Source organism: Desarmillaria tabescens (genome assembly GCF_030435595.1).
Source record: "Desarmillaria tabescens strain CCBAS 213 chromosome Unknown EV420scaffold_25, whole genome shotgun sequence".
In the NCBI taxonomy this organism is placed as follows: Eukaryota; Fungi; Basidiomycota; class Agaricomycetes; order Agaricales; family Physalacriaceae; genus Desarmillaria; species Desarmillaria tabescens.
Genome location: NW_026848324.1, coordinates 462,546 through 483,645, shown reverse-complemented (window position 1 = coordinate 483,645; position 21,100 = coordinate 462,546). Strand labels below are relative to the sequence as shown.

Genomic DNA, 21,100 nt, shown 5'->3' with positions numbered 1-21,100 from the left:
AGAGGGTCAATCGGCATTGCCCGAGAGTTCCCGCACAGCCACCTGCCCTGGCTTGCACCGTACCGCCAAGTTTACAGCACAGTACTTGCTATCTCCCGCTCCCTACCCATCTCTTACTCGCTGAACGCGACCTCAGCGACGTGAATGGTCACAGATGAACGAAGAAGCTGACGAAGAACTGGAACAGATTAGGTGGGTACGTGTGTCCATCCGCAGCTAATGTCTGCTGAAGAGGTGACCATATCTAGACGATATGAAGACTTCACTACGATAGGTTCGTGAGAGATGTTAAAGACGTGAACTATCGAAGGCTCTAAAGCGAATTCTTACAGACTGGATTCAGGACGCTATCTTGGAACGGAACAGGCGCATCCGGAACGCGCGAAATGAATACATTGCACTACGTGGACGGCATGTCACCTTTTCGTGGTTATGGGCGCAAATTAAAAGGGCAGCGATGACAGGGCAGAGCTGGTTTGTTGTCAGTCTCGTTGGTACGTCGTTCGCGCAACAGGCAACTTGCAATGAAAACGATTAATACCGTCCCGCAGGAGTTTGCATTGGCTTGAATGCTGCTATTATTTCCATCGTCACTGAATGGCTATCTGACATAAAGATGGGATATTGTTCTGATGGATGGTGGTTAAATCAACAGTTTTGCTGTTGGGAAATCGAGGGGGAGGAGACGGACGCCTGTGATTCGTGGCACCCTTGGAGTACAGTCACTCCGGCGCGGTATTTCATCTATGTCTTGTTTGCAGTATGTCTCTTGTTTGCTTATTGTAACTTACTAACCCTCCTCGAGGCCGCGTTCTCATTCACGGCTGCCCACCTCGTCCGTTCTCTGGCCAAGTATGCGGCGGGATCTGGCATTTCGGAAATTAAATGCATTCTAGCCGGATTTATTATGCAAGGCTTTCTCGGTTTCGCGACGTTTTTCATTAAGAGCATAACTCTGGTGAGTCTTTGAATAGGTTCATTGACGCGTCTCATTTTGTGTAGCCTCTAGTAATTGCGTCGGGGTTGTCTGTCGGTAAAGAGGGGCCATCTGTACATGTGGCTTGCTGTGTAGGCTATCTGGTCGCGGGACTATTCCAGCGGTTTTCTCGTAGCGAAGGTCCGCTCCCCTTTAACAGCTCCCATGCTCCTTGACAGCTGAACACCGCTGACTTGCAGGGAAAATGCGTGAAATTATAACCGCAGCCAGTGCGGCCGGTGTAGCGGTGGCTTTTGGTTCACCCATTGGCGGTGTGCTATTTTCCATTGAGGTATCTAGCGTTCGCATTACCATTCGGTACCGTCAACTGACCTTATTTTCAGGAAATGAGCCATGCTTTCAGTATCCGGACTATGTGGCGTAGTTTTTTCTGCGCATTAATGGCCACCGTCACTTTGTCGGTGAGTTATCACAGTTAGATAGGCAGAAATTCATCGCTCATATGGCGCGCCCTAGGCCATGAACCCTTTCCGCACAGGTAAACTGGTACTGTTCCAGGTCACATATGATCGCGATTGGCATTTCTTTGAAATTATATTTTTCGTTGTGCTTGGAATATTTGGTGTGAGCGCGAAATTTCGTATCAGTTCCTTGTCTGATCATACATCAGGGCTTGTATGGGGCCTTTGTTGTCAAGTTCAATCTTCAGGCGGCCGCCTTTCGCCGAAAGTTTCTGGCTAAGCATGGTGTGGCAGAGGCCGTCACTCTAGCGACCTTGACTGCTATCATAGGGTACCCCAACCGCTTCCTGCGTATAGATATGACTGAAAGCATGGCAATTCTATTCCGGGAATGCGAAGGAGATGTTGATAACATCTGCCAGTAAGCCATTCTAAAATCTTGTGCGACAATAATGCCCATATATGCTCAGAACGGCCACTCAGTGGCGAATAGCAAACTCGCTCATACTAGCAACTTTGATACGGACAGCCTTGGTCGTGATCTCATATGGTTGTAAAGTCCCTGCTGGTATATTCGTACCCTCAATGGCGATCGGCGCTACGTTTGGAAGGATGGTGGGCATCATCGTTCGGGCCATGTATCGGTCAGTGCTATTTGCTAAAGCTCCACCATGTTTTGACTGTGCTTCGACGACAGAGCCTATCCTCAGTCAGGCATCTTCGCTTGGTGCGACCCTAACATACCCTGCATCACCCCCGGGACATACGCATTTCTAGGTGCGGCTGCGGCTCTCAGGTAAATCTTTCGACCACTTTCCAACTCATCCTGACGATGCTTCGTAGCGGTGTCATGAGAATAACGGTCACTGTCGTTGTAATCATGTTCGAACTGACGGGAGCCTTGACATACATATTACCAACGATGGTAAAAATTTCGTACTTTTTTGATGTCAATCTGAATGGTTCGACATGGTTCATAGATCGTTCTTTTAGTGACCAAAGCCGTCGGTGACCTCCTGGGCACTAACGGAATCGCTGACGAAATGATCAGGTTTAACGGTTTCCCTTTCCTAGAAAAAGAAGACCACGCGTACAATGTTTCTGGTGCGTCATATTGTTACGGACTTCTTTTTCACGTCTGATGTGCCCGTAGTATCTGCCGTGATGCGAAATGAATTGCATGTCTTGACCGAGACCGGTATGCAGGTTAAGGACGTCGGTAGGTGCCTCCGAAATTACAAGTCAGAGATCATTGGTTTGATTGAAACACTAGAGGCGATTCTCGCCGCCACGAATGTGAAAGGGTTTCCCATAGTATCTGCCGATGGTTTTCGGACTCTGATAGGTTACATCGGACGCGCCGAACTACAATTCATCCTTGGTATGCAAGGCCCATCACACCTTACTTTTACTTAATCTCGAGCAGATCGTTTCAGGAAGATCCGGGATGTTGACTCGGACACCCCATGCTCTTTTATTTCCGACGATCGTGATAGAGAACGTCTGAATATGCCCGCTGGATCCGTGGGTATTGAGGAGGACTTTTCGGAAACAATACTACAGACAGCGTCAACCAATGAAGGCCTGAAGTTCTGGCCCTGGGTTAACCAAGTGCGTCTATTGATGCCTCAGATGATTTTTCTCTCATACCCACGTCTGCTCCACAGACGCCGATGACGGTATCACGGCAACTCCCCTTAGAGATTGTGATGCAGCTTTTCAAAAAAATGGGGTATGACTCGATCAAATTTCATGATTTGACGTAGATTGAATCCCCAATATGCAGGCCTCGAGTTATTTTAGTCGAGGATCATGGCATGCTCACAGGGCTAGTAACCGTGAAAGACGTTCTTCGATTTATTGCAACTGAAAAACCCGACCATGAACTATCTTTCGACGAACGTGGGGGCCTAGACGGACTACTAGAGGAGCTATGGACGTGGTCTTCTGATATCATTCGACGAATCGTATCGTGGAGTCCTAATCTTTTTCGTCGGTGAATATCTGTATTCAATTTTTTAATTATTATAATTTGGCAAAACCCCGATTGCTGTGATGTCATGGTGTTCGCAGGTGTATAAAGGCGCCCGGCTTTGCTATTGAGATCTCCGGCTGTTCTGATTTGGCGTGCCCATACGAACGTATTCATCGCGCTCTCGTTATTCTTTGTCAATCATGGCTCCCTCATCCTCCTCTGAAGCAGAGAAACTACGTTATTCTCGAGAGCTAGCAGCTTACACGCTTCGTCAATTTTCTATGTACAGTGCGCACCTATCGCCTGATAAAGTCGCTGCGGCCAAAGTACCGCCAAACGTCTCTGCAAGGCTGCAGGGCATGCGTACGTTTCTCTGCTACTTTACTGTCTACCTAACGGCCTCACGAATCGATTTTCCTCAGTCCAAGCATCTGCCAAAATTTCCGAGTCGCAGACAAAGCCAATTGCAAGCTCATTGGTGGTATAGCACTACATCGGCGACTTGTACCGTTTTATCATTCCTTCTGTGAGTCGTCCGAGGATGCTCTAACTCGTCGCTGATGACCACTTCCAGCATAAATACTGATGGGAAAACCTGTTCTGTTTCATGAAGTTCACTGTCGCTGCTACTGTATATCTATCCCTGTGTTCGTTATCCCTCCGTACACCCTGTAAAGTGGTTTACGGTTCTTTGGTCTGGGGTCGTCGACCCAGGCGGTTGTTGCATCATACGCGGTCTCATGAGCGGTCGAGGCATCATGTCGACTAACTGATGAGATCTCAGGGTATGACGTCGTGCTCCTTCCAGGCGATCACAAGCTTCTCAAGAGGCTTCAAATTTCTACGTGGAATATATATTATAGACAATGTATAACGTCATTTTCGGACAGCGGCCTATTGATACGGGAATATTGTCCATAGGAATGGGAGATTGAAATTTATATTTCAAGTTAGGTCACACAGGTACTTGAATCATGCCCAACACTCCCATCAGGAAGTGGAGCTGGTAGGTCAGGGTTCTATTTAACCGCTATAACAACGAAGACGGATTCAAAAGGTTCCAAAGGTCCAAAAACTGGGCCGCCGTTATATTCTGATCGATGCTTATCCAACTGGATACATGTAGCAAAAGATTTGGGGGAATCAAACGGCTCAAGAACACAGGTACACTTCTTGAAGTGCTTCTGTCTCTATTCCTCGTTCCTCGAGTTCCGATTGTCCACGCCACTCATCCAACACGTTCCCAAAAGAAGGATTGCTCGGGGATAATATTTTCCAGCAATCGCATAATTGTTAGGAGTTACTTGTAATTGTACTTTTGTGCAATTAGTGGATGACTTTCCATAACGATTTGGAGTTCCAAAAGGACTTTCAGATGTATGTTAAAATTATTTAGAATCCAAGTATCGTAGATTTTCAAACCATAACACCGTTATCCTTGACCTTGTAGATTCTGAAATAAACAGTTCTTTGCCCGATCTTGATCTGCTCTGCTTTTGGACTCTGACCACATGGATGACACAGATAGGAATGGCGGCCATCCTCAGTGGTGAAGAACTGGAGTTCCTGGGGGTGGACAGGATCAGACATAGAGAATATAAATATCAGCTAGTGCTGCAAGTAAGCTTCAAGGATGTGCTGAAAAAGACAAAAAATGCCCGCACTTTATATTGGCAAGAACACATCACCACTCAGCGAAATTACATGATGACGGAATGCAAAGTCTCTGTAGGATACATCTTTTCCCAAACATCAGAGTCCCACCCTTCATTATCTCCCACAAAATTGCGACAGGATGAGCAAAGGGTGTCATAAATAGAATGTTATTGGCCAGCAGACAGGACAAAACCGGGGAAACTGACAGGAAACTGATCTGAGGGCAAATTGGTGAGCATCCTCAACATTTTCACGGTTCAACGGTGTGTCGGGAGGGTGGAAAAGTACAAGTTCAGTTAAATTATTGCCAGCTAATTAAGGAGCGTGTCGTCACCTGATCGGAATTGAAAGGAAATTGAAATACGGCATCCCAAAAGAGGAAGCTGGCATTTGGAACAGGTTTGGATGACGGTTAGAAGCTGGAAGAGGGGTCCGAGGCCTCATCCAGATGGGTGGTTTGGAAGTGGGTCGAACGATCCTGAAATTTTTGAAACAGCTTACCAATCGCACCGGCATGTCGGCAAGTCACACTCTAGAACGAAATCTGAATTTAGAACCCATTCTAAACGTTATGGAAAGTCATCCAGTGGTGCTACAAGGCTTTCTATAACTACAACATTAAATTTGCTTGGTTGGATGTTTGCCTCCTCCAAAATGAGGGGCTGAAGATCTACGGTCCGTTTATCTGCGACCCTGAATAGTGGAACGGCTTCATTGACTGACTAGTGGGTGTGGGCCAGCTCATCCGGTGGCAAAACCGAGTCCTATCTTCGTCACACTTGTTCTGGAAATCGTTGGTACACCAAGGCGTGGCAGGGGATAACCGATAAAAAACGTGGAAGGGAAGGGAGACGTTGACCGACAAGATGAAGTCCACAAAGCGCCGAGTAATTCATGGGAAACAGTAAGATCTCGAATATCAAAGAGGGCTTCTGTGCATGATCGCTCCCCTCGCTATCCCACTAGGTACTTTGCTCTCCTGCCAGTCTGTTTCTGCGAGTTTTTGCTGGTTGCTTTGCTATGCCCCGTCATCGGCATATGACTGAAGTAGAGCTTTTGCGGAAGTCCACTGCAGAGCTCTTGGAAGTATGATGTATGCCTTCGTTGTAGGGCTGATATCTCTACTCAGTCCAATGACAATCTCAAAAGAGAAGCGAAAGAAGCGAACGACCGAGCTTTCAGGGAAAGGGCGGATGCTGATTGATGGAGAGTTGTGCAATACCAGGTATGTCATTGCCATTGTATTGCACCGGTGTCCTCACTGTCTCTACAGGAGCGGTACCAGATGAGTCAGCAGATATCTGACTTGGAAGACGAGGTCGCGGCTTTGCGAACAGAGAATCATAGAGCCGGCGTTCATTGGCGTGAAGCGGCTGAACGTCGTAGACAAAATCGCAATGTAAGGACAAGCTTATCACCAGAACTACGTATATTAATTGCCGGTACAGCTTTGAGACGAAATTTTCGACGCTATCCGCTGTGATTTCTGTGTCTCCCCCATCACAGAGGTGTGTATGTCAGCTTTTCGACTCTGAATTGTTTGTATCGTCATCCTGATCATTCTAGCAGATTGGATTGTGGCCATAGCTTTCACTGCCCTTGTCTAGCCCGTCACTTTCGAGATCTGGAGGACAAATACCGAGAATCAGGAGATTATTCCGATTTTATTCGGCCCTGAGTCCTGTGACTCTCAAGTGCCCCATATGCCGGGAGACAGTTCTATGACGACCCATTCGCAATCATGTGCTGGAAGATTTAAGCGCCTCCATGCCTGATGTACAGCCAGTATCGGGCCCGCAGATCGACTATTGGCTGCCTTGGTTTACGAAGGTGCCAACAATCAATTCATCCAACAACCGAGACGTGTAGGACAATTTCAGTGTACACAGATTCACAAAAGTATGTATAGCAGAACCGGAATGGACAGGTTCTACAACCAGGAAGATGCAAGTAAGTTGTTACCACGATAAACAAAGATGATGTTGAGTCACTTACATGATGGCGAAACAGAAGAAACGATTGAATCTTTGATAGCAGAGCGGATTGCGAAGGATAAACTGCATCTATCTAGGGTGATGAAGGTAAGCGTCGTACAGATTTCAGTCGAGCAAAAAAAAAAAACAATTGACGCGACTGCGCAGGACAATGGCAGGATCAACGCTGCATCCATCAGGCGAGACGAGGACGCGGGAGTATGGAGGATCGTACGCCAGAATGCAAACGATGAAAGCACAAAGGAGACAGTGTTCACGATCACCGGCGCCATATTTGCGATGGACCTGCCGCCTGTGATGAAGGAAACGAGGTGAGTAGACACTCTAACGCGAACATGATACAAACTCACAGATCAACCAGGATGCTGAAGGAGAAGGCTAGATTTCTGAGTCAATCCGTGCCTCTCATAGGGCTAGGCAGCAAAAGATTCGACGAAGCCGTGTCCGCGATCAAGGAAATACAGGTTATGGGAGAGTGTGAGTTCAGGGACGGAGAACTAGAAGAGTGGAAACCGGTGACAGTGAAGGGATATGAGATGGTGGAGCTGACGAACAGATATTTCAGGCCCAAAACCAGTGCAAACGAGGAGGAAGAAATACCCATCGGAGCCGACATCGACCCAGCTGGCGTACTGCGCAGGATAGCCCAACGAAAGTGGATACACATGGAGGACAATGTCGTACGTTACTACAGAGGAATGATTGACGACGAGGGGAAAAAAAGGTCAGACACGGAGCATGCAATATGACTGGAGACTAACGATATCCGCGCAATACAGATACGTGACGGTGAAGCCACAAATCTTCCCAGTAGGCAACGTTGTTGAAGCGCAATGCTCGATGGTATTCATGAGGAACAATGAGGGCACTGCGAGGATGAAGACTATCTTGAGGGCATTGGCACTAGTGAATTGTGATCATTCGTCGGTGAGTGACGTGATGGATAAGACAGGAAGAGCGCACTAATCAGATACACCCACAGAAAGCTAACGCGGACAGGAGAAATGCAGAGAACATGCCGGCGCCAGCGGCTACAAGAATTAAGAGAAAAATAGGGTTCGAGGAAGACGATGATGAGGACGATTACGCGGCAACGAAGAAGGTGAACAGGGTGATCGACAGAGACGGTGACCATGGCATGGCCAATGGGATGTAGACACAACATACATAGAAGATCGGTCGAATGTTATGATTGCGTTGAAAAGTCCATTAAGAGAAGCCCCCAAACGCAAGCAGAAAGAATAATCATAAGAAGGTAAGGGGAGAGGACGAAGCAAAAACGGACTGCGAAGAAAAGAAGGAATACAGGTCGTATCACACAATATAAAAGAAAATAAGAAAAGGAAATAAGAAAAACAGAAACACAACGGCAGACGCGGGAGGAGACAGGGCAAAAAATAGGCACGAGCCAGCAAAGGGTGCGCACGAATAGAAAAAATCCCGCGGGACGAACCCAGACCATGCTCGGCAAACGCTGCACACAAATAGAAAACTCCCACGGAGTAAACCCAACCCACAGAGCGAGATATCCGGCAATCACCGAGACCAATTGATTTCACGAATAGATTTTCCCACGAGCCTTTCCCAACTGCATAATGACCGATTACCTATATTCATAGGACTCGGAACTCATGGCTTCTTCGCTATTACACAGAACCATCCAAGAACTACCATGCTGATCATATAGTGGTTGAAGGACATCACAGGAACTATCACTTCTTGGTTCGTTACTTGCACATGCCTTGAAGAAGGATAGCTGATACATCTTGAAATCGGCGTTGATGCTTACTCACACTGGAAAGATGAGAATTCAAGGGCGACAAAAATGTGCACACAAAGGTGAGGTTCTGGGTGGCTGATCTGGCGTTATTGGATTGGGATCTTCCAAAATGTGGAGTTTACTGACCCCCGAACTGCGTTCCCAGAACGTAACAATTACGCTCAAGTCACTACCAAACCGCGTCCTGACGTTTTCACAGTGCTGAACTCTACCCAGCAAATGCCATCACCACGAAGACTGTTAATCTCGTAAACGGTGAAAACTTCGATCCCTCATTCATTGGCATCAACCCATCTGCCACCCTTCCTACTCTTACCGCGGACGGAAAGTCTTACCGGAACACTACAGATGTGATCTTATACCTTGTCGCCAACGCGCCAACGCGCTCTCCACCCCAACCTCTCACAAAGCCATCATTGAACAGGTCCATGAAGACCAATACGATCCCAACTTTGCACTGCTTCTCGTTCGCGATGACGCCGAACGTGTCGCCAAAGCTGGCGCGTTGCCCAAGACCTTTGTCGAGAATCATAGGTCAACATCCCTTCCTTTACCTTCATTTATTGAACTTTCACATTTTCAGGCCAAGCCACCCTTGTAAAGCACTCTCAAGATTCTGCTAACTCCCGCTACGCAGCTTTCTACGCCGAAAAGCTTGCTGGGAATGGGGCGCTCCTTGATATATACACGGGCACGAACAAAAACCCCTCTGCATTTTACGCCCAGTCTCAGGAGCATTTTTCCAACCTTAAGTACTATCTCTATACCATTCTACCCTCTGTCCTCCCTGCTGACGGCTTCATCGCGGGAACAACTCCAGGCGAAGCCGATTTCCATCATGTCGCTGCATGGTTAACACGTATCTCTGCTACGTCTGGAGCGACCAGCGCTGCTGATGCTCTTGTGGCCTTGGAGAAGATCTTCCGTGAGCCTGTTCCTGAAGTCGTGAGGAACTATGCAAGGGTTTGGATTGTGAGAGACAGTTGGAAGAGGGTGTATGCTGCAGGACTACATTAGAGAAGAAATTTCCCTCAGTGCCAATATAATACGGTTGTGATCTGTCTATCTGTCATCTCTCTACGAAATCAGTCCTTGTGTCCAATGACATTCGACTTGACAAGGAATGTTCCTATCGATTTATCAGGGTCTATCTACTGTAACGCATTCTCTTTGTCACGTACAGATCCCCCTTCCTCACGTTCGTGCCTACGAGATTAAAAGTCGCGCGTCTTTAATTTATATAGCACACTGGGAAGATGAACATTTTTGGTACTACTGATAAACAAATTGCGAATCTTACATGGCGAGCTCGGGAGCCGTTGACCAGACGGATCCGCCATGCTGTGAATGGGTTGATTGAGGAAGATAAGAAATGCTGAGAGATGCTGTAGAATACTGACATTGAATAACGGAATGGAATCTTTATATACTGTGTGGTGCGTCTTGAGACAAACTTGAAGAAACCCGGCGTCGGTGAGCGAGTCGGAAATTGCTGAAATTAATTATCTGCGCCTTAAAGACAAAGATCTATTGATATTGATTAGCGAGTCGGAAATGCGTTAGATCCCGACATTCGGAATCGACCTTATTCAGAAAGTTATGAAGGGCGGGGTATTTGAATTTGAATTTCGTTGGGATAACGCCAGATTGTACGGCGTTTAGAAACCACTGAATAATGGCGAAGAAAAGGTATTTCATTGTCGTGATCATAGATAGGATTTCATACGCTAGTGCGATGTGGCGATGTGGCGATGTCGACACGTAGCGAGTGTCTATGTGTCGTATAGTTTCAGTGGAGCGACGTGATAGAGACGATTGCCTCAACCCACTGGCGGATGCTTCTCGGTGAATTTGGCGGGGGATGGATATTTTCATTCTTGGCATGCAACAAGTATGCTAACAGCCACAGAGGGCTCCATTCTGGGAGCCTGGTGAATCGCTGCGGTAGATACCAGAGTAAATGACTGGTGATGCGAAGACGTACAAACGTGCATTGCGGGGTGATGCAATCCCTGCTGTTATTCAGCTTTCCAGCAAACCTTGGAGTAGGACGATCAAATTGCTAATTTGTACATTTAAACTTGTCACAGCTTGGCAACATGGATAAGTACTAGAGCTACAAGAAGATGGGGCAAAATTGTATGGAGGCCTTGGATTTTAGGGTGCTGACGTTCGCGGTGTTTATAGCTTCGACAACGTAACTTAGTTTTCCTAGAGACACCGACATAGGTGTTTTCTCTTCGCGTCCCCGTGAGATAGTCTCTTCAGCTGGTGAACCGCTGGATTTACCTGAGAGTAGGACAGGGTTATCCGTCGCATCGAATGTGAGTCTGACAAGATCAATGCATGTATTAAATGCAGACTTTGAGATGAACTGTCTGAGCTGAAAGTGACCGCCGTTACGCGTGTTCTAAAAAAGACGAATAATCATTTACGTACCAAGATTCACAGCTCCTTGGATACTTTCAGAACTGGTGTCACTGATAGTGGTGCGCTGGCGAAAAAAGGGAGCTCCTATCACGAAGCATCATGAACCAGGTAGTGCTTCTACAGTGGTCAGAGGTCACAGCTAGTGCCCCGACGGACTGAGCCACGGACCAAACTGGTTTCAGAGTGAAGTGCTACATACAAGTCGAGTCTATTCAGATCGAAGCTTGATTTATGGGTGTGTTGGAGCTTACTCGAGCCTATCATGCACGGCTGTTCCGCCAGTCCGTGTTCAATTTCGCCACAAGATCTCAAGGAAGCTCCGATGCAACTTGCCACATTTGTCTGCCTCTGGTATTGTTATCGATTCGCATACTCGGCTTTTCGTTCACCAAATCTGTTTGCGGATCTGCAGCAGTATACGCAGCAGTGATATTGCCGTTACATCAATCATTGACAGTTTTGTATTTCTTGGTCACAAAGATAGGACGCGATTGCGACGATTTATTCATATTGAAATCTATAATCGATGCACGAAGTAGTTTTGGGCGCTGAGACAGCCTGGTGGATAGATCTATGAACCTGAGGCAGAGGATAAGCAAAAACAAACAAGCGTATTAATCCTACTATTATTCTTCCATAACATCCGATGGTTTATCCTCGCCAACCACGGGTTCTCTCCACATAGTTGCCCACTTGGGATAAACTCGCTTGTAAAGAGACATACACACAGTGTCCATCTGATTGATAGGACCATCGAAGTGAGCCTTGAAATAACCATGGGTTCCGAGAGATTCCCGGATATGCCCTATACGGCCGTGCTTGGTATGCAGCTGTATCGGTTTGAAGTAATGGATATCATCTATACAAGAAAATCGGTTAAACACGAGATTGACCCTAGATGGAAAGATATAACCAACCGGAATTGAAGAACATATATCGGACTGTTGCTGTCTTCTTGTGAACTTTGAATGGGTGTCCCGTTAGGATGACGCGCTTCGCAATGACACGCGTCGTGTCTGGATTAAGGAAAGTACCCATAGCCACAAGGTGTGGAGCTAGAACAGACTGTCAAATGACTTTTCTCACAGGACGAGAGCCCGATAATCTATACGCACCCTGCGGATCCGAAGTCTCTCTCAGCAGAACACAGGGTTGTTTGCCAAACACCACCGGTCCATAAGTGGTAGCAACCGCTGTAACACCATGCCGGAAGAATCGCTCGAATTTGTGCACCTTGTTAGCACCTTTACCGCCACCTCGTGTGTGTTGGCTATAGATAGGGTTAACATTCAGTCGCCGCGGTCCCACACACAGGATCAAAGGATCCTATAAATCGCCCACGGTGAGCTCCCGATACATGTCATCGACGACATCATACCTTGGATCGAACACTTCCATCATACTCGGTGTTCCGCTGGACCGTGAAATTAAGCACTGAAACCTTGTGTTCGTGTTGTAAAAGGGAGAAAAGAGTGAGCGGAGAGCACTTCGCTGCTTCCTCTGGCACTCCATTAATGTGAACTGTAACCCTAGTACCCGGCTTCGAGTATAAAATATCAATAGAAGAACCACATGAACGAGAGTATACAGTGAACGTACCTCCACGACTGTGTTCTCCTGCTCCGCACGTCGTCTGACATTCCATTCCGTCCGTTTATAGTCTTCGAATTGAAAAATGCGGGCGTAGTCCCGGGGAAGGTTTTCAAATGGATCCCAGGGACTCGTTCGGAAGGATCGCATACCGCGGAACCTCTGGAAACGTGTTTGAGCAGACACGTCTTGAGGGGTATCGATTTCATCCGGAAATGAGAGGTCATTCTCTTCCTCCCGCTCTCGGTTCCTCCAAGATTGCAACCTAGTAAAACAGATAATTACTATCCTGCAAAGCACATAGGAGAGGGAACATACTGTTTAGATTCCTCTTCGTGATCCAGATCTTGAAAAGTGACGCCTCGTCGAGCATCAGTTTCCATGTCATTATCTTCATCCATCTGCATATCAACCATTTCCTCCTCTGACTCGGCGCCGGTCATCTCCATCTCCTCGTCTTCCTTTTCATCGTCATCGCCTTCATCTTCTTCATCGCTCTCATCCACGATCCACGACGCCTGGTACTCGCTCATGCCTTTTGGTATGCGCTTGACAACCTTTGGCGTTGTACCGGATTTGGCATCAGGTAAGCTATACTCGCCGTCGTCTCCGGGAGCACCATTCATCTCCTCTTCGGTAGGCCATGTTTGTTCGTTGGCCATATCGTCCGGGTCATTGCAAGACACCAATGAATCGGCTGATGAGGCGTCGGGTTCGGCGAGATTAACTGGCTCGATATCCATGGAAGCATGATTTGACTTCGAATGTCGAGGTAGTGGTGCCGACATGATCTGGAAAGATATTCACACAAATATACAACGTTATCAAAAGACCTACGCACCTTAGAAATTTGATAATCTCCGAAGTTCGGTATGTGAACGAGCCTATTAGGAGACATACTAGTACCACGAACTACACCAGTGACCTGTAAAGTGCCTTCGTTCCAGGTTAGGTGTTCACCGAGCACCCAAGACCGACCTTCTCGCCACCGAACGTCGGAAGGCTTGCCCTCTGACAAGGCCCTCAAAGCATTCAAACGATCAGAGCTGGATTCCAAGTCGAATACTCTTGATTGAACAGGAACGAAATATTGAATGAAGGAGAGCAAGGACTTGATGATGCCTGGACGTGTTTTGGCGTCAACTGAAGAATCGGGAGAGACCACGGTTACGACGTCCGGTAATCCCTGGGCTTGGAGAGTACGGAGGAGGGTATCACCCCAGCCATCGACTTCGACGGTGGTTGACAATGCAAAGACAACGTAGTCAGCCACTTTGCACGCGTCTAAGGCGGCATATATGTGTCTGTACGGTACGTTGATGAACTGCAATGATGTTTTAAAGCGGTCCGCCCTTCAAATTGAGTCAAATACAAGCAGAAGAACTGGATGGTTCGACACACCTCATTTTCCAGAGTCCCCCTTCTACAAAGCCATCGGTCGAAACATCCAGAGTTTCCGCAAGAGCAGAAACGATGGTATGGACATTTACATCCTCTGAAAGGGGAATGACAGCAACTATCCGAGGTGCACCGTCGACACCATTGAATACACGGGTTGCTGAAATGAGTGCATTTCTTTTCTTCAACTGTTGTTGCTTCGCGTTGTTTTTCCGGTTCAATCTTGCTTGCGCAGCTGTATTTGACGACACGACAACCTTTGGTGACTGACGAGCCACACGACCTGCGAATTTTTTAATACCATAGGCAGTGAGATGCAAGCAATACTCACCTTTTGCGGCATCCTTGAGCGATGATTTTGTTGCGTGCTTAGATTTGAATGATTTATTTTGCTGAAAATAATTAAGATATGTCTAAATATTGATTCAACGTCTATCACACCTGCTTTAGTGTTGGCCTGTGGTGGTGTTGTCCTTCTCCCATGTCGACAGAGTGATGAGTATGGAGGGGAACAAAAATTTACCCTCCTCGCTCGCGTGCGTTTCGGCAATATCCGGCCCATTATAGCTTGACCGTTGCCTCGTCCCTTCGTTACAACCATCATCTTCTACCGCTAAGCAGGAACGTTATCATGGCTTACCGACGACGAGGAAACAAAATCAAGGGCGTCCAGTTCACTATTATGGTCGTTGGTACGTAGTCCTCGATGGTAGCTGGATATGCTTGTTCAGATTTTGTACTTTTCAGGCGCCTCGGGAACGGGCAGAACAACCTTTGTAAACACTCTTTGCGAATCTGGCGTCCTCTCTCACAAAGTTTGCGACGACCCAAACAATGCTCATGTTGAGGAGCCCATTCGAATCAAGCCTCACAATGTCGGTGTGTGGAGTCTAGTCGACTTTATGGAAAAGATATTTATTTATTTTTTACCTCGCAGAACTCGAAGAGGATGGGATCCGAATTGCCCTCACCGTCGTCGACACGCCAGGATTCGGCGATAACATCGATAACGAGTCCGCGTGAGCAAACATCCCTTCCAGTTGTTATATGGGCTCGGTCCACTGACACTGCGCATTTAGGTTTCAAGAAATCGTCAATTATCTCGAGCGTCAATACGATGACATTTTGGCGGAGCAGTCTCGTATCAAACGTAACCCACGATTCAAAGACAGTCGGGTCCACGCCTTGCTGTATTTCATCCCTCCCACCGGCCACGCGTGCGTATCTTGCCGACCCCAGCGACTTTTTCTTACGTGTTTCTTTCCACAGATTGAGGGAAATGGACGTAATCCTTATGCAAAGACTCTCCCCTCGTGTCAACGTTATTCCCGTCATTGGACGTGCGGACTCTTTAACAAAGAGCGAACTAAGAGCCTTCAAGAAGAGGGTATGGTGATCTCTGCTCCTGAATTCCATCTTTCTTATGAGAATTGACAGGTAATGGAAGACATTGAACACTACGACATTCCTATATACAACTTCCCGTATGATGTCGAGGAAGACGACGAAGATACCATCCAAGAAAACATGGAGTTGCGGGTAATTCATATTTCATTCTAGCCGCCGCAATATCATTTCTGATGCGCCTAAAGTCCATGCTCCCCTTCGCGGTGATTGGATCCGAAGAGGAAATCGAACTTGACGGAGAACCTGTGCGCGCCAGGGTGTACCCATGGGGTATTGCTGAGGTCGATAATCCTCAACACTCTGACTTTTCACGATTGAGAAGTGCGATCTTGAGGTCTGTTGTCACGTTCACATCCATCTCGTTTCACCTAATAGCGATTTCGTTCAAGCTCTCACCTCGGCGACTTGAAGGCGCTCACCGAAGATGTGCTTTACGAGACTTACCGAACGGAGAAGCTGTCTCGCGGTGTTAACTCTGATGCGCGGTATGCTTTATGGTACCTCTTCGATAGCCCCTGCTGACAAGTCAATACCTGCAGTGACTCGAGTCTACTTCCTGAGGATCTGGCTAACCAGAGTGTACGACTGAAGGAAGAGCAGCTTCGCCGTGAAGAAGAGAAGGTACGCTATCCAGGTTTACTACCGAGTCCCACTTACGGTGCTTCCAGTTGCGCGAAGTCGAGCTCCGTGTGCAACGCGAGATTAATGAGAGGAGGCAACAACTCTTGGCAAAAGAGGAATCACTTCGGTGGGTCGTACGAAAACCTTGTTACCTATTCACTCGTTGATGTGTTACCTGTCAGAAACCTCGAAAGTCGTCTTGCTGCGGCAAGCTCCCCCAGCTCTCCGTTGGCCCCATACTAAAGTTGATATTTAAGAACATACATAGTGGACCTTTATACCTTCTATATACCCTTTTACGTTTCTTTCTCTTTTTTCCAAGTACATAACGGTCTTTATCTGTATTTCAATATCTTGATGCGTTACTCTGACTGTGCCGAGAACTAGGACTTCTTTTAACTTGGACAAGGTTCGTTGGTAGTCTGCTTTTCCCAGTTTATGCGCAGTGTAGTAGCACTGTCATAGTAGTACTGATGCTTCGCCCGCCTAACCTCCTGTGAACGCAGGATCTCGGATGACAACTTGAAAGATAAAGATTCCACTCGCGATGAAAATTCCAAGATCTCGAATACGAAGTCCGGAACATGGGATCAATCATTCGCGATAATACAGCCACCAACTCAGGGACTAAATCAACCAAAAAAGGAGGTAAAAACTCCGACTTTAACCGACCTCTAGAACATTCCGACCATGCGAAACCTGTCATCCACGACGCGTATGTACGTGTGATCGTACCCTATCCTCCTACAGCAAGCATCAACATTTAAGATAGCAGTGCGTAAAAAAACTTGTGCATAGACAGTATAAGCAAAAACAACAACAACAAATGACAAAAACAACGAAACAAAACGCAAAACTACATTATCACGAAATCGAAAATCGAAACCAAAAGGAAATTAACCAACCGATCCAAAGCTTGTCAGCGCCAACGCTCCAATCCACACCATCTCTACCACAGCCTTCCCAATCGGTGTAAGGACCTGCTCTGGTTTGGGTTGTGACGGTTCAATTTCCTCAGCGATCATGCCAGGAGGGTATGGATTCCTCGTCAAACACAACCCCTAACGACAGCAGCCCGTCCGAATCAAACTCCACACCCTGCTCTCGATTCCGACATTGCCCAATGAGCCTCGTCCCTGGATTCGCCAGCGGTGGCCGTGTATCATACGCCTCCTTGAGCGACCCAGTCACGATGATCCCCTCCGACACGCGCATTCCTGATCCCTGGATATCAGCATGCGACACCAGCCTCCCAGTTATCCGAAATTCGTTCAACAGAATGTTGCGCTCGTCTCGTTTCTGCATTGAAGAATCCCAGGAAGACGTCGGCGACTTGCTCTTATTCTCCACTGAGCGTTTCTTGCTGTGCTTAACCGCAGGCTGACTCGTCTCCGGCGCCTTATAGCACACAAGCAGGTACTGTCGATCCACCACGGGCCTCTCGTACGGTATCTGCGCCGATACCGGGTCCGTATCAGACGGCCACAGCGGGATGAGCATATACAACGACTCCTCCGGGATCTCCTTGAAAATCTCCGTCCACACAGCCTTCTCCACACGCGCCTTGGTCTTGCTACGGCTCGCTCCCGGCTTGGGCTTCGTGTTCACTTGCAGCAACCCCACTTCCTGGAACGAGTGGTTCAGGTTATCCACCACGCGCTGCGTCTGTTCTTGCCGGTTACGCGACTCCAGCGTCACCCAGGGAGGCTGGTAGGACACGTCTCGCTGAGCAGGCAGTTGCCCGTTCACTGCGCGTGTCGATCGTCCCCGTCTGAAACGGTTCCAAAAGCTGCCGCCTAGATCGTCGGTGCTGTGGTGCGTCTGGTGCTGCCGTGCGCGAAGCTGGTTGAGCTCGGCGACGTCGATCGTACCGTACGTCTCGCTATGAGGGGTCCGTGGAGGGATATCATCGTCCGAATCCAACGTATCACGTCTGCGTCGTCGAAGAGGGCGGATAGATGACGATGTCGAGTGATCTGTGGTGGAAGACGATGCGCTGGATGGTGGAGGACCATACGATGTCGTTTCCGTAGTGGAAACAGGCCTCGATGTCACGCTGCCAACACTCGACTGCTCATTCTTCTTCCTACTCTTCTTCGAGCTATCATCCGTGCCGGACACCTTTCGTCTGCGGTCCTTCTCTTTCTCCTTTCTCCCAACGCTCTTGTCCCTTTCCCGTCGTTCGTCTAGGAGTCCATGGCTTTCCAGTTTTCTCGTTGTCGTAGTGCTGGTATATGCCTCCTGCACGCTCCTTGGAGCCAACAGAATCATGCTCGAGGAAGTCGTCGAGGAAGTCGGCCTTGTTGCATACGATCTCCGCCTCCTAGATCTGTATGCCCGAGAAATAGAAAATGCGACCGTCTTAGAGTGCTTGTGAACCGTGACACAAGGATCGTCCTGTTTAGTAGGACTTCCATCACGGAAGTGATCGATTAGTAGTCTCTGAACGGGTCCTCGAACTGTCACATCTGACGCTGAGATGAAATCAGAAAAATAGACATGTTAAATAGAAATAAAATGGACAGACATTCTTCCTTTCTCGGAGTGGTCCTGCGCTCGACTTTGAACCTACCGACCATGGGGTTCCTCCAAATTTCATGTGAATTCGGGGGCATACCGTTCCAATTCGCGACCGATCGAGCCTCCTTCTCTCGCTTCTCCCTTTCCGATAATTCCCTCTCATTCATGCTCCCGCGGGGACTCAGCAAACCACCTTTCTTCGACACTGGTGGTCCCCCGCTCCCCTCCGACTGATCTCGCCGGAACGTCCACACCTTTCTCTGGTCCTTATAATAAGGATCCCCTTTCGCAACATGACGCGTAAAAATATCATCGTTGCTAAAGGAACTCCCTGTCGTCGCTGTGCTAGGTCTACGACCCCATGTCATCAGCGATCGGCTCGTCGAACCACGCCGCGAGTCCGCCGTGCTGACAATGTCAGATATTGGCTGATCAAACGAAATAATTCCCCGTCCAAAGGCATTCCAGTCGAGATCAAAGTCTTGTGATTCTACGGTGACTTTAGCCGGCAGTGGTGGTAGCGACTCTTCTCTGGCTTTTCCCTTGCCTTTTGCATTCAGACTTCGCCAATCACCATCGCTCTCCGGTAAAGATGAAGTCTGGCAATCTGCAGAAGAATGGATGTTGGACAACATCGAGTCCTCGTCCAGACTCTTACTTGGTCTCCGTAGTGTAAGGATATCGGTTCGCCTTCCATCATTGCTGGTGCTAGCGCTGCTACTCCCTGGTACCGCGATAGGAAGGCTAACTCTCCGCTCGCCATAGCCGCTGGCAAAACTTGACAGACTTCCCATCCACCTCCCACTTACTGCAGGGCCTTCAACGCTACTTCCTTCGTACATTACCGAGCTGATCTCGATGTCGTCGTCATGATAGTCATTATAGTCGTCATCAAACTCTACACCGCGCTCTTCGCGCTCATCGTCAGTGGTCGTAGCCGAAGTCAGGTGGCTAGAGGAGGGTCCCATGCTGGAAAGACTCGTAACTGAGGCAGAGGCAGAGGAAGTCTCAAATGTCCGCCTCGACGCGGTATCCGAAGAGTGATTTCGTGAGGGATCTCGTCGGGAGGGTAGCGGTGGCCCTGGATCATGACCTGGATCATAATTCTGCGATGAATGACTGCGGTAGGGACTGCCACGATACTGACTGGAGCGGTATGCATTATGGTCTACGACGGATGGGCGGGGGGTAACATCGATTGTACCGGGGGCATCGTCGTCGGGGTCATCAAGCGGGCCGATAGAAGGAGAAGTCACTGGTACAGAGGTCTGGACGTTCCCAAACGAAAACGAATTGAGCGCATTGACTGTGTAGAGGTCTGGTCGAGATACATAGGTTGGGCGGCGAGTGTCGCTCATGGGTGAAGTAAAGGAACGCGCTCGGCTGGCGTTTGGTTCGGTTCAATTGAGAAGGAAGGTAACGCTTTGTTTCTTCGGTTTCTTCTATCTGCTCAGTCCGTCGTAGGCTCCTACGCGTACAGTCTCCGCCACTCACCTGGTTCACAGATTCAGACTCGTTTGGTCTCCTACGCATACACACCGTGAGCTCACCTCGATATTCTTGGTATGTATTCGGACCGGCTTACGGATGGCGCTTCTTGAGAACCAGATGGATGGTGCAGTGGGAACCTATTAGATGTATTGTACAGCGCAGCGTCACAAATGGCGTTCTTGATGGTGACAGGCTGGGACGGGCGCTTGTACGACCAGATCATCGGCAGACGACCCCCGGTGAGGCCACACAGAAAGGAAAGGAAAGAAAGATAAAACGACGATGAAAGTAAAAGGTAAGAAGCAATTTGGTGGCGGACTCGAGAAAAAAGGCACGTGCCCATATTACCTTATTCTCGATCCGGACAGCCGTAGGGAGAATTCCTTGTTTTCTTTAAAAATGCGTGTTCCTTACCTCGCTCGTCGCTTCAGCGTAATTGCAACTATCGATAATTCCATTGTTCCATCCTTGGACTCGACGACTTTGTACTTAATCGAGGGGGCAACCCTGCACTTCCACGTTTCCGAGTCGATCAATCACTGCTGTCCCTCCTTAAACTTCTGCTTGCTCCTGACATCTTGTGTCATTTTTCGCCTTCCTCCGCTATTGGGCGATTTTCTCGGATCCTATACACGTGTTGCTCTGCCGTACATCGTCTCCTAAACTCACTGGGATCATAAAAAATACTTCCGGTTCCGAAAGGATGTAACACCGTTCCCCCCGGAACTTTGTTCAGTCCTTTCCATTTCTCTCGGCTTTCTGGGCTTTTGAGTCTGTAGAGGAATGATGCTATCAACGATATACAGCGCTGAAGCTACATTTGTACATGGTTCATTGTGG

The 21,100-nt window shown here is 48.2% G+C and overlaps 7 protein-coding genes across 7 annotated transcripts; 4 read left to right on the top strand and 3 right to left on the bottom strand.

Annotated features, from left to right (window-relative positions):
- The first annotated feature begins 44 nt into the window (after window positions 1-44).
- EV420DRAFT_1554133 (Cl-channel protein) lies at window positions 45-3,456 on the top strand. Its single transcript, XM_060473595.1, has 19 exons — window positions 45-192; window positions 249-274; window positions 333-494; window positions 552-760; window positions 806-958; window positions 1,003-1,117; window positions 1,177-1,268; window positions 1,321-1,398; window positions 1,454-1,561; window positions 1,608-1,819; window positions 1,869-2,042; window positions 2,096-2,194; window positions 2,242-2,323; window positions 2,379-2,502; window positions 2,552-2,617; window positions 2,672-2,779; window positions 2,825-3,009; window positions 3,066-3,130; window positions 3,185-3,456. Exons 1-19 carry the CDS (start codon window positions 155-157, stop codon window positions 3,396-3,398), a joined length of 2,310 nt encoding a protein of 769 aa, XP_060329034.1. The 5' UTR covers window positions 45-154; the 3' UTR covers window positions 3,399-3,456.
- Window positions 3,457-6,948: 3,492 nt separating this feature from the next.
- On the top strand, window positions 6,949-8,179 carry EV420DRAFT_1481368 (uncharacterized protein; the record flags this gene model as incomplete). The annotated part of the gene is made up of 6 exons (XM_060469763.1): window positions 6,949-6,979; window positions 7,040-7,110; window positions 7,171-7,334; window positions 7,376-7,747; window positions 7,803-7,950; window positions 7,976-8,179. 6 exons carry the CDS (start codon window positions 6,949-6,951, stop codon window positions 8,177-8,179), a joined length of 990 nt encoding a protein of 329 aa, XP_060329033.1.
- Window positions 8,180-8,848: 669 nt separating this feature from the next.
- On the top strand, window positions 8,849-10,206 carry EV420DRAFT_1693564 (uncharacterized protein; the record flags this gene model as incomplete). The annotated part of the gene is made up of 3 exons (XM_060479381.1): window positions 8,849-8,862; window positions 9,003-9,337; window positions 9,387-10,206. The coding sequence occupies 3 exons, from the start codon at window positions 8,849-8,851 to the stop codon at window positions 9,818-9,820; spliced, it is 783 nt and encodes a 260-aa protein (XP_060329032.1). The 3' UTR covers window positions 9,821-10,206.
- A 1,282-nt stretch (window positions 10,207-11,488) lies between these two features.
- Window positions 11,489-14,730, bottom strand: EV420DRAFT_1554094 (ribosome biogenesis protein tsr1). Its single transcript, XM_060473594.1, has 10 exons — window positions 14,663-14,730; window positions 14,553-14,613; window positions 14,225-14,504; window positions 13,665-14,175; window positions 13,142-13,614; window positions 12,833-13,088; window positions 12,612-12,773; window positions 12,349-12,559; window positions 12,151-12,288; window positions 11,489-12,092 (listed from the first exon to the last, which is right to left on the bottom strand). Exons 1-10 carry the CDS (start codon window positions 14,702-14,704, stop codon window positions 11,860-11,862), a joined length of 2,367 nt encoding a protein of 788 aa, XP_060329031.1. The 5' UTR covers window positions 14,705-14,730; the 3' UTR covers window positions 11,489-11,859.
- On the top strand, window positions 14,651-16,807 carry EV420DRAFT_574741 (septin). The gene is made up of 11 exons (XM_060482642.1): window positions 14,651-14,913; window positions 14,969-15,100; window positions 15,159-15,240; window positions 15,301-15,438; window positions 15,491-15,608; window positions 15,659-15,760; window positions 15,814-15,962; window positions 16,018-16,113; window positions 16,168-16,249; window positions 16,297-16,376; window positions 16,432-16,807. The coding sequence occupies exons 1-11, from the start codon at window positions 14,853-14,855 to the stop codon at window positions 16,490-16,492; spliced, it is 1,101 nt and encodes a 366-aa protein (XP_060329030.1). The 5' UTR covers window positions 14,651-14,852; the 3' UTR covers window positions 16,493-16,807.
- A 456-nt stretch (window positions 16,808-17,263) lies between these two features.
- On the bottom strand, window positions 17,264-20,127 carry EV420DRAFT_1644748 (uncharacterized protein; the record flags this gene model as incomplete). Its single annotated transcript, XM_060477687.1, has 2 exons — window positions 17,264-18,723; window positions 18,777-20,127. The coding sequence occupies 2 exons, from the start codon at window positions 20,125-20,127 to the stop codon at window positions 17,264-17,266; spliced, it is 2,811 nt and encodes a 936-aa protein (XP_060329029.1).
- EV420DRAFT_1554082 (uncharacterized protein) lies at window positions 20,025-20,692 on the bottom strand. Its single transcript, XM_060473593.1, has 2 exons — window positions 20,320-20,692; window positions 20,025-20,263 (listed from the first exon to the last, which is right to left on the bottom strand). The coding sequence occupies exons 1-2, from the start codon at window positions 20,601-20,603 to the stop codon at window positions 20,260-20,262; spliced, it is 288 nt and encodes a 95-aa protein (XP_060329028.1). The 5' UTR covers window positions 20,604-20,692; the 3' UTR covers window positions 20,025-20,259.
- Between the last annotated feature and the right edge of the window lie 408 nt (window positions 20,693-21,100).

Bases quoted from the DNA above. Each gene is read 5' to 3' on its own strand.
- EV420DRAFT_1554133 (XM_060473595.1), top strand. From the start codon at position 155: ATGAACGAAGAAGCTGACGAAGAACTGGAACAGATTAG. The intron at 275-332 runs GTTCGTGAGAGA...GAATTCTTACAG, and splicing joins TGAAGACTTCACTACGATAG to ACTGGATTCAGGACGCTATC. The intron at 495-551 runs GTACGTCGTTCG...ACCGTCCCGCAG, and splicing joins GTTTGTTGTCAGTCTCGTTG to GAGTTTGCATTGGCTTGAAT.
- EV420DRAFT_1554094 (XM_060473594.1), bottom strand. From the start codon at position 14,704: ATGGGAGAAGGACAACACCACCACAGGCCAACACTAAAGCAG. The intron at 12,774-12,832 runs GTACGTTCACTG...TTATACTCGAAG, and splicing joins AGGAGAACACAGTCGTGGAG to CCGGGTACTAGGGTTACAGT. The intron at 12,289-12,348 runs GTGCGTATAGAT...AGTCTGTTCTAG, and splicing joins AGAGACTTCGGATCCGCAGG to CTCCACACCTTGTGGCTATG.
- EV420DRAFT_574741 (XM_060482642.1), top strand. From the start codon at position 14,853: ATGGCTTACCGACGACGAGGAAACAAAATCAAGGGCGTCCAGTTCACT. The intron at 15,439-15,490 runs GTGCGTATCTTG...TTCTTTCCACAG, and splicing joins ATCCCTCCCACCGGCCACGC to ATTGAGGGAAATGGACGTAA. The intron at 16,250-16,296 runs GTACGCTATCCA...CGGTGCTTCCAG, and splicing joins TTCGCCGTGAAGAAGAGAAG to TTGCGCGAAGTCGAGCTCCG.
- EV420DRAFT_1554082 (XM_060473593.1), bottom strand. From the start codon at position 20,603: ATGGGCACGTGCCTTTTTTCTCGAGTCCGCCACCAAATTGCTTCTTAC.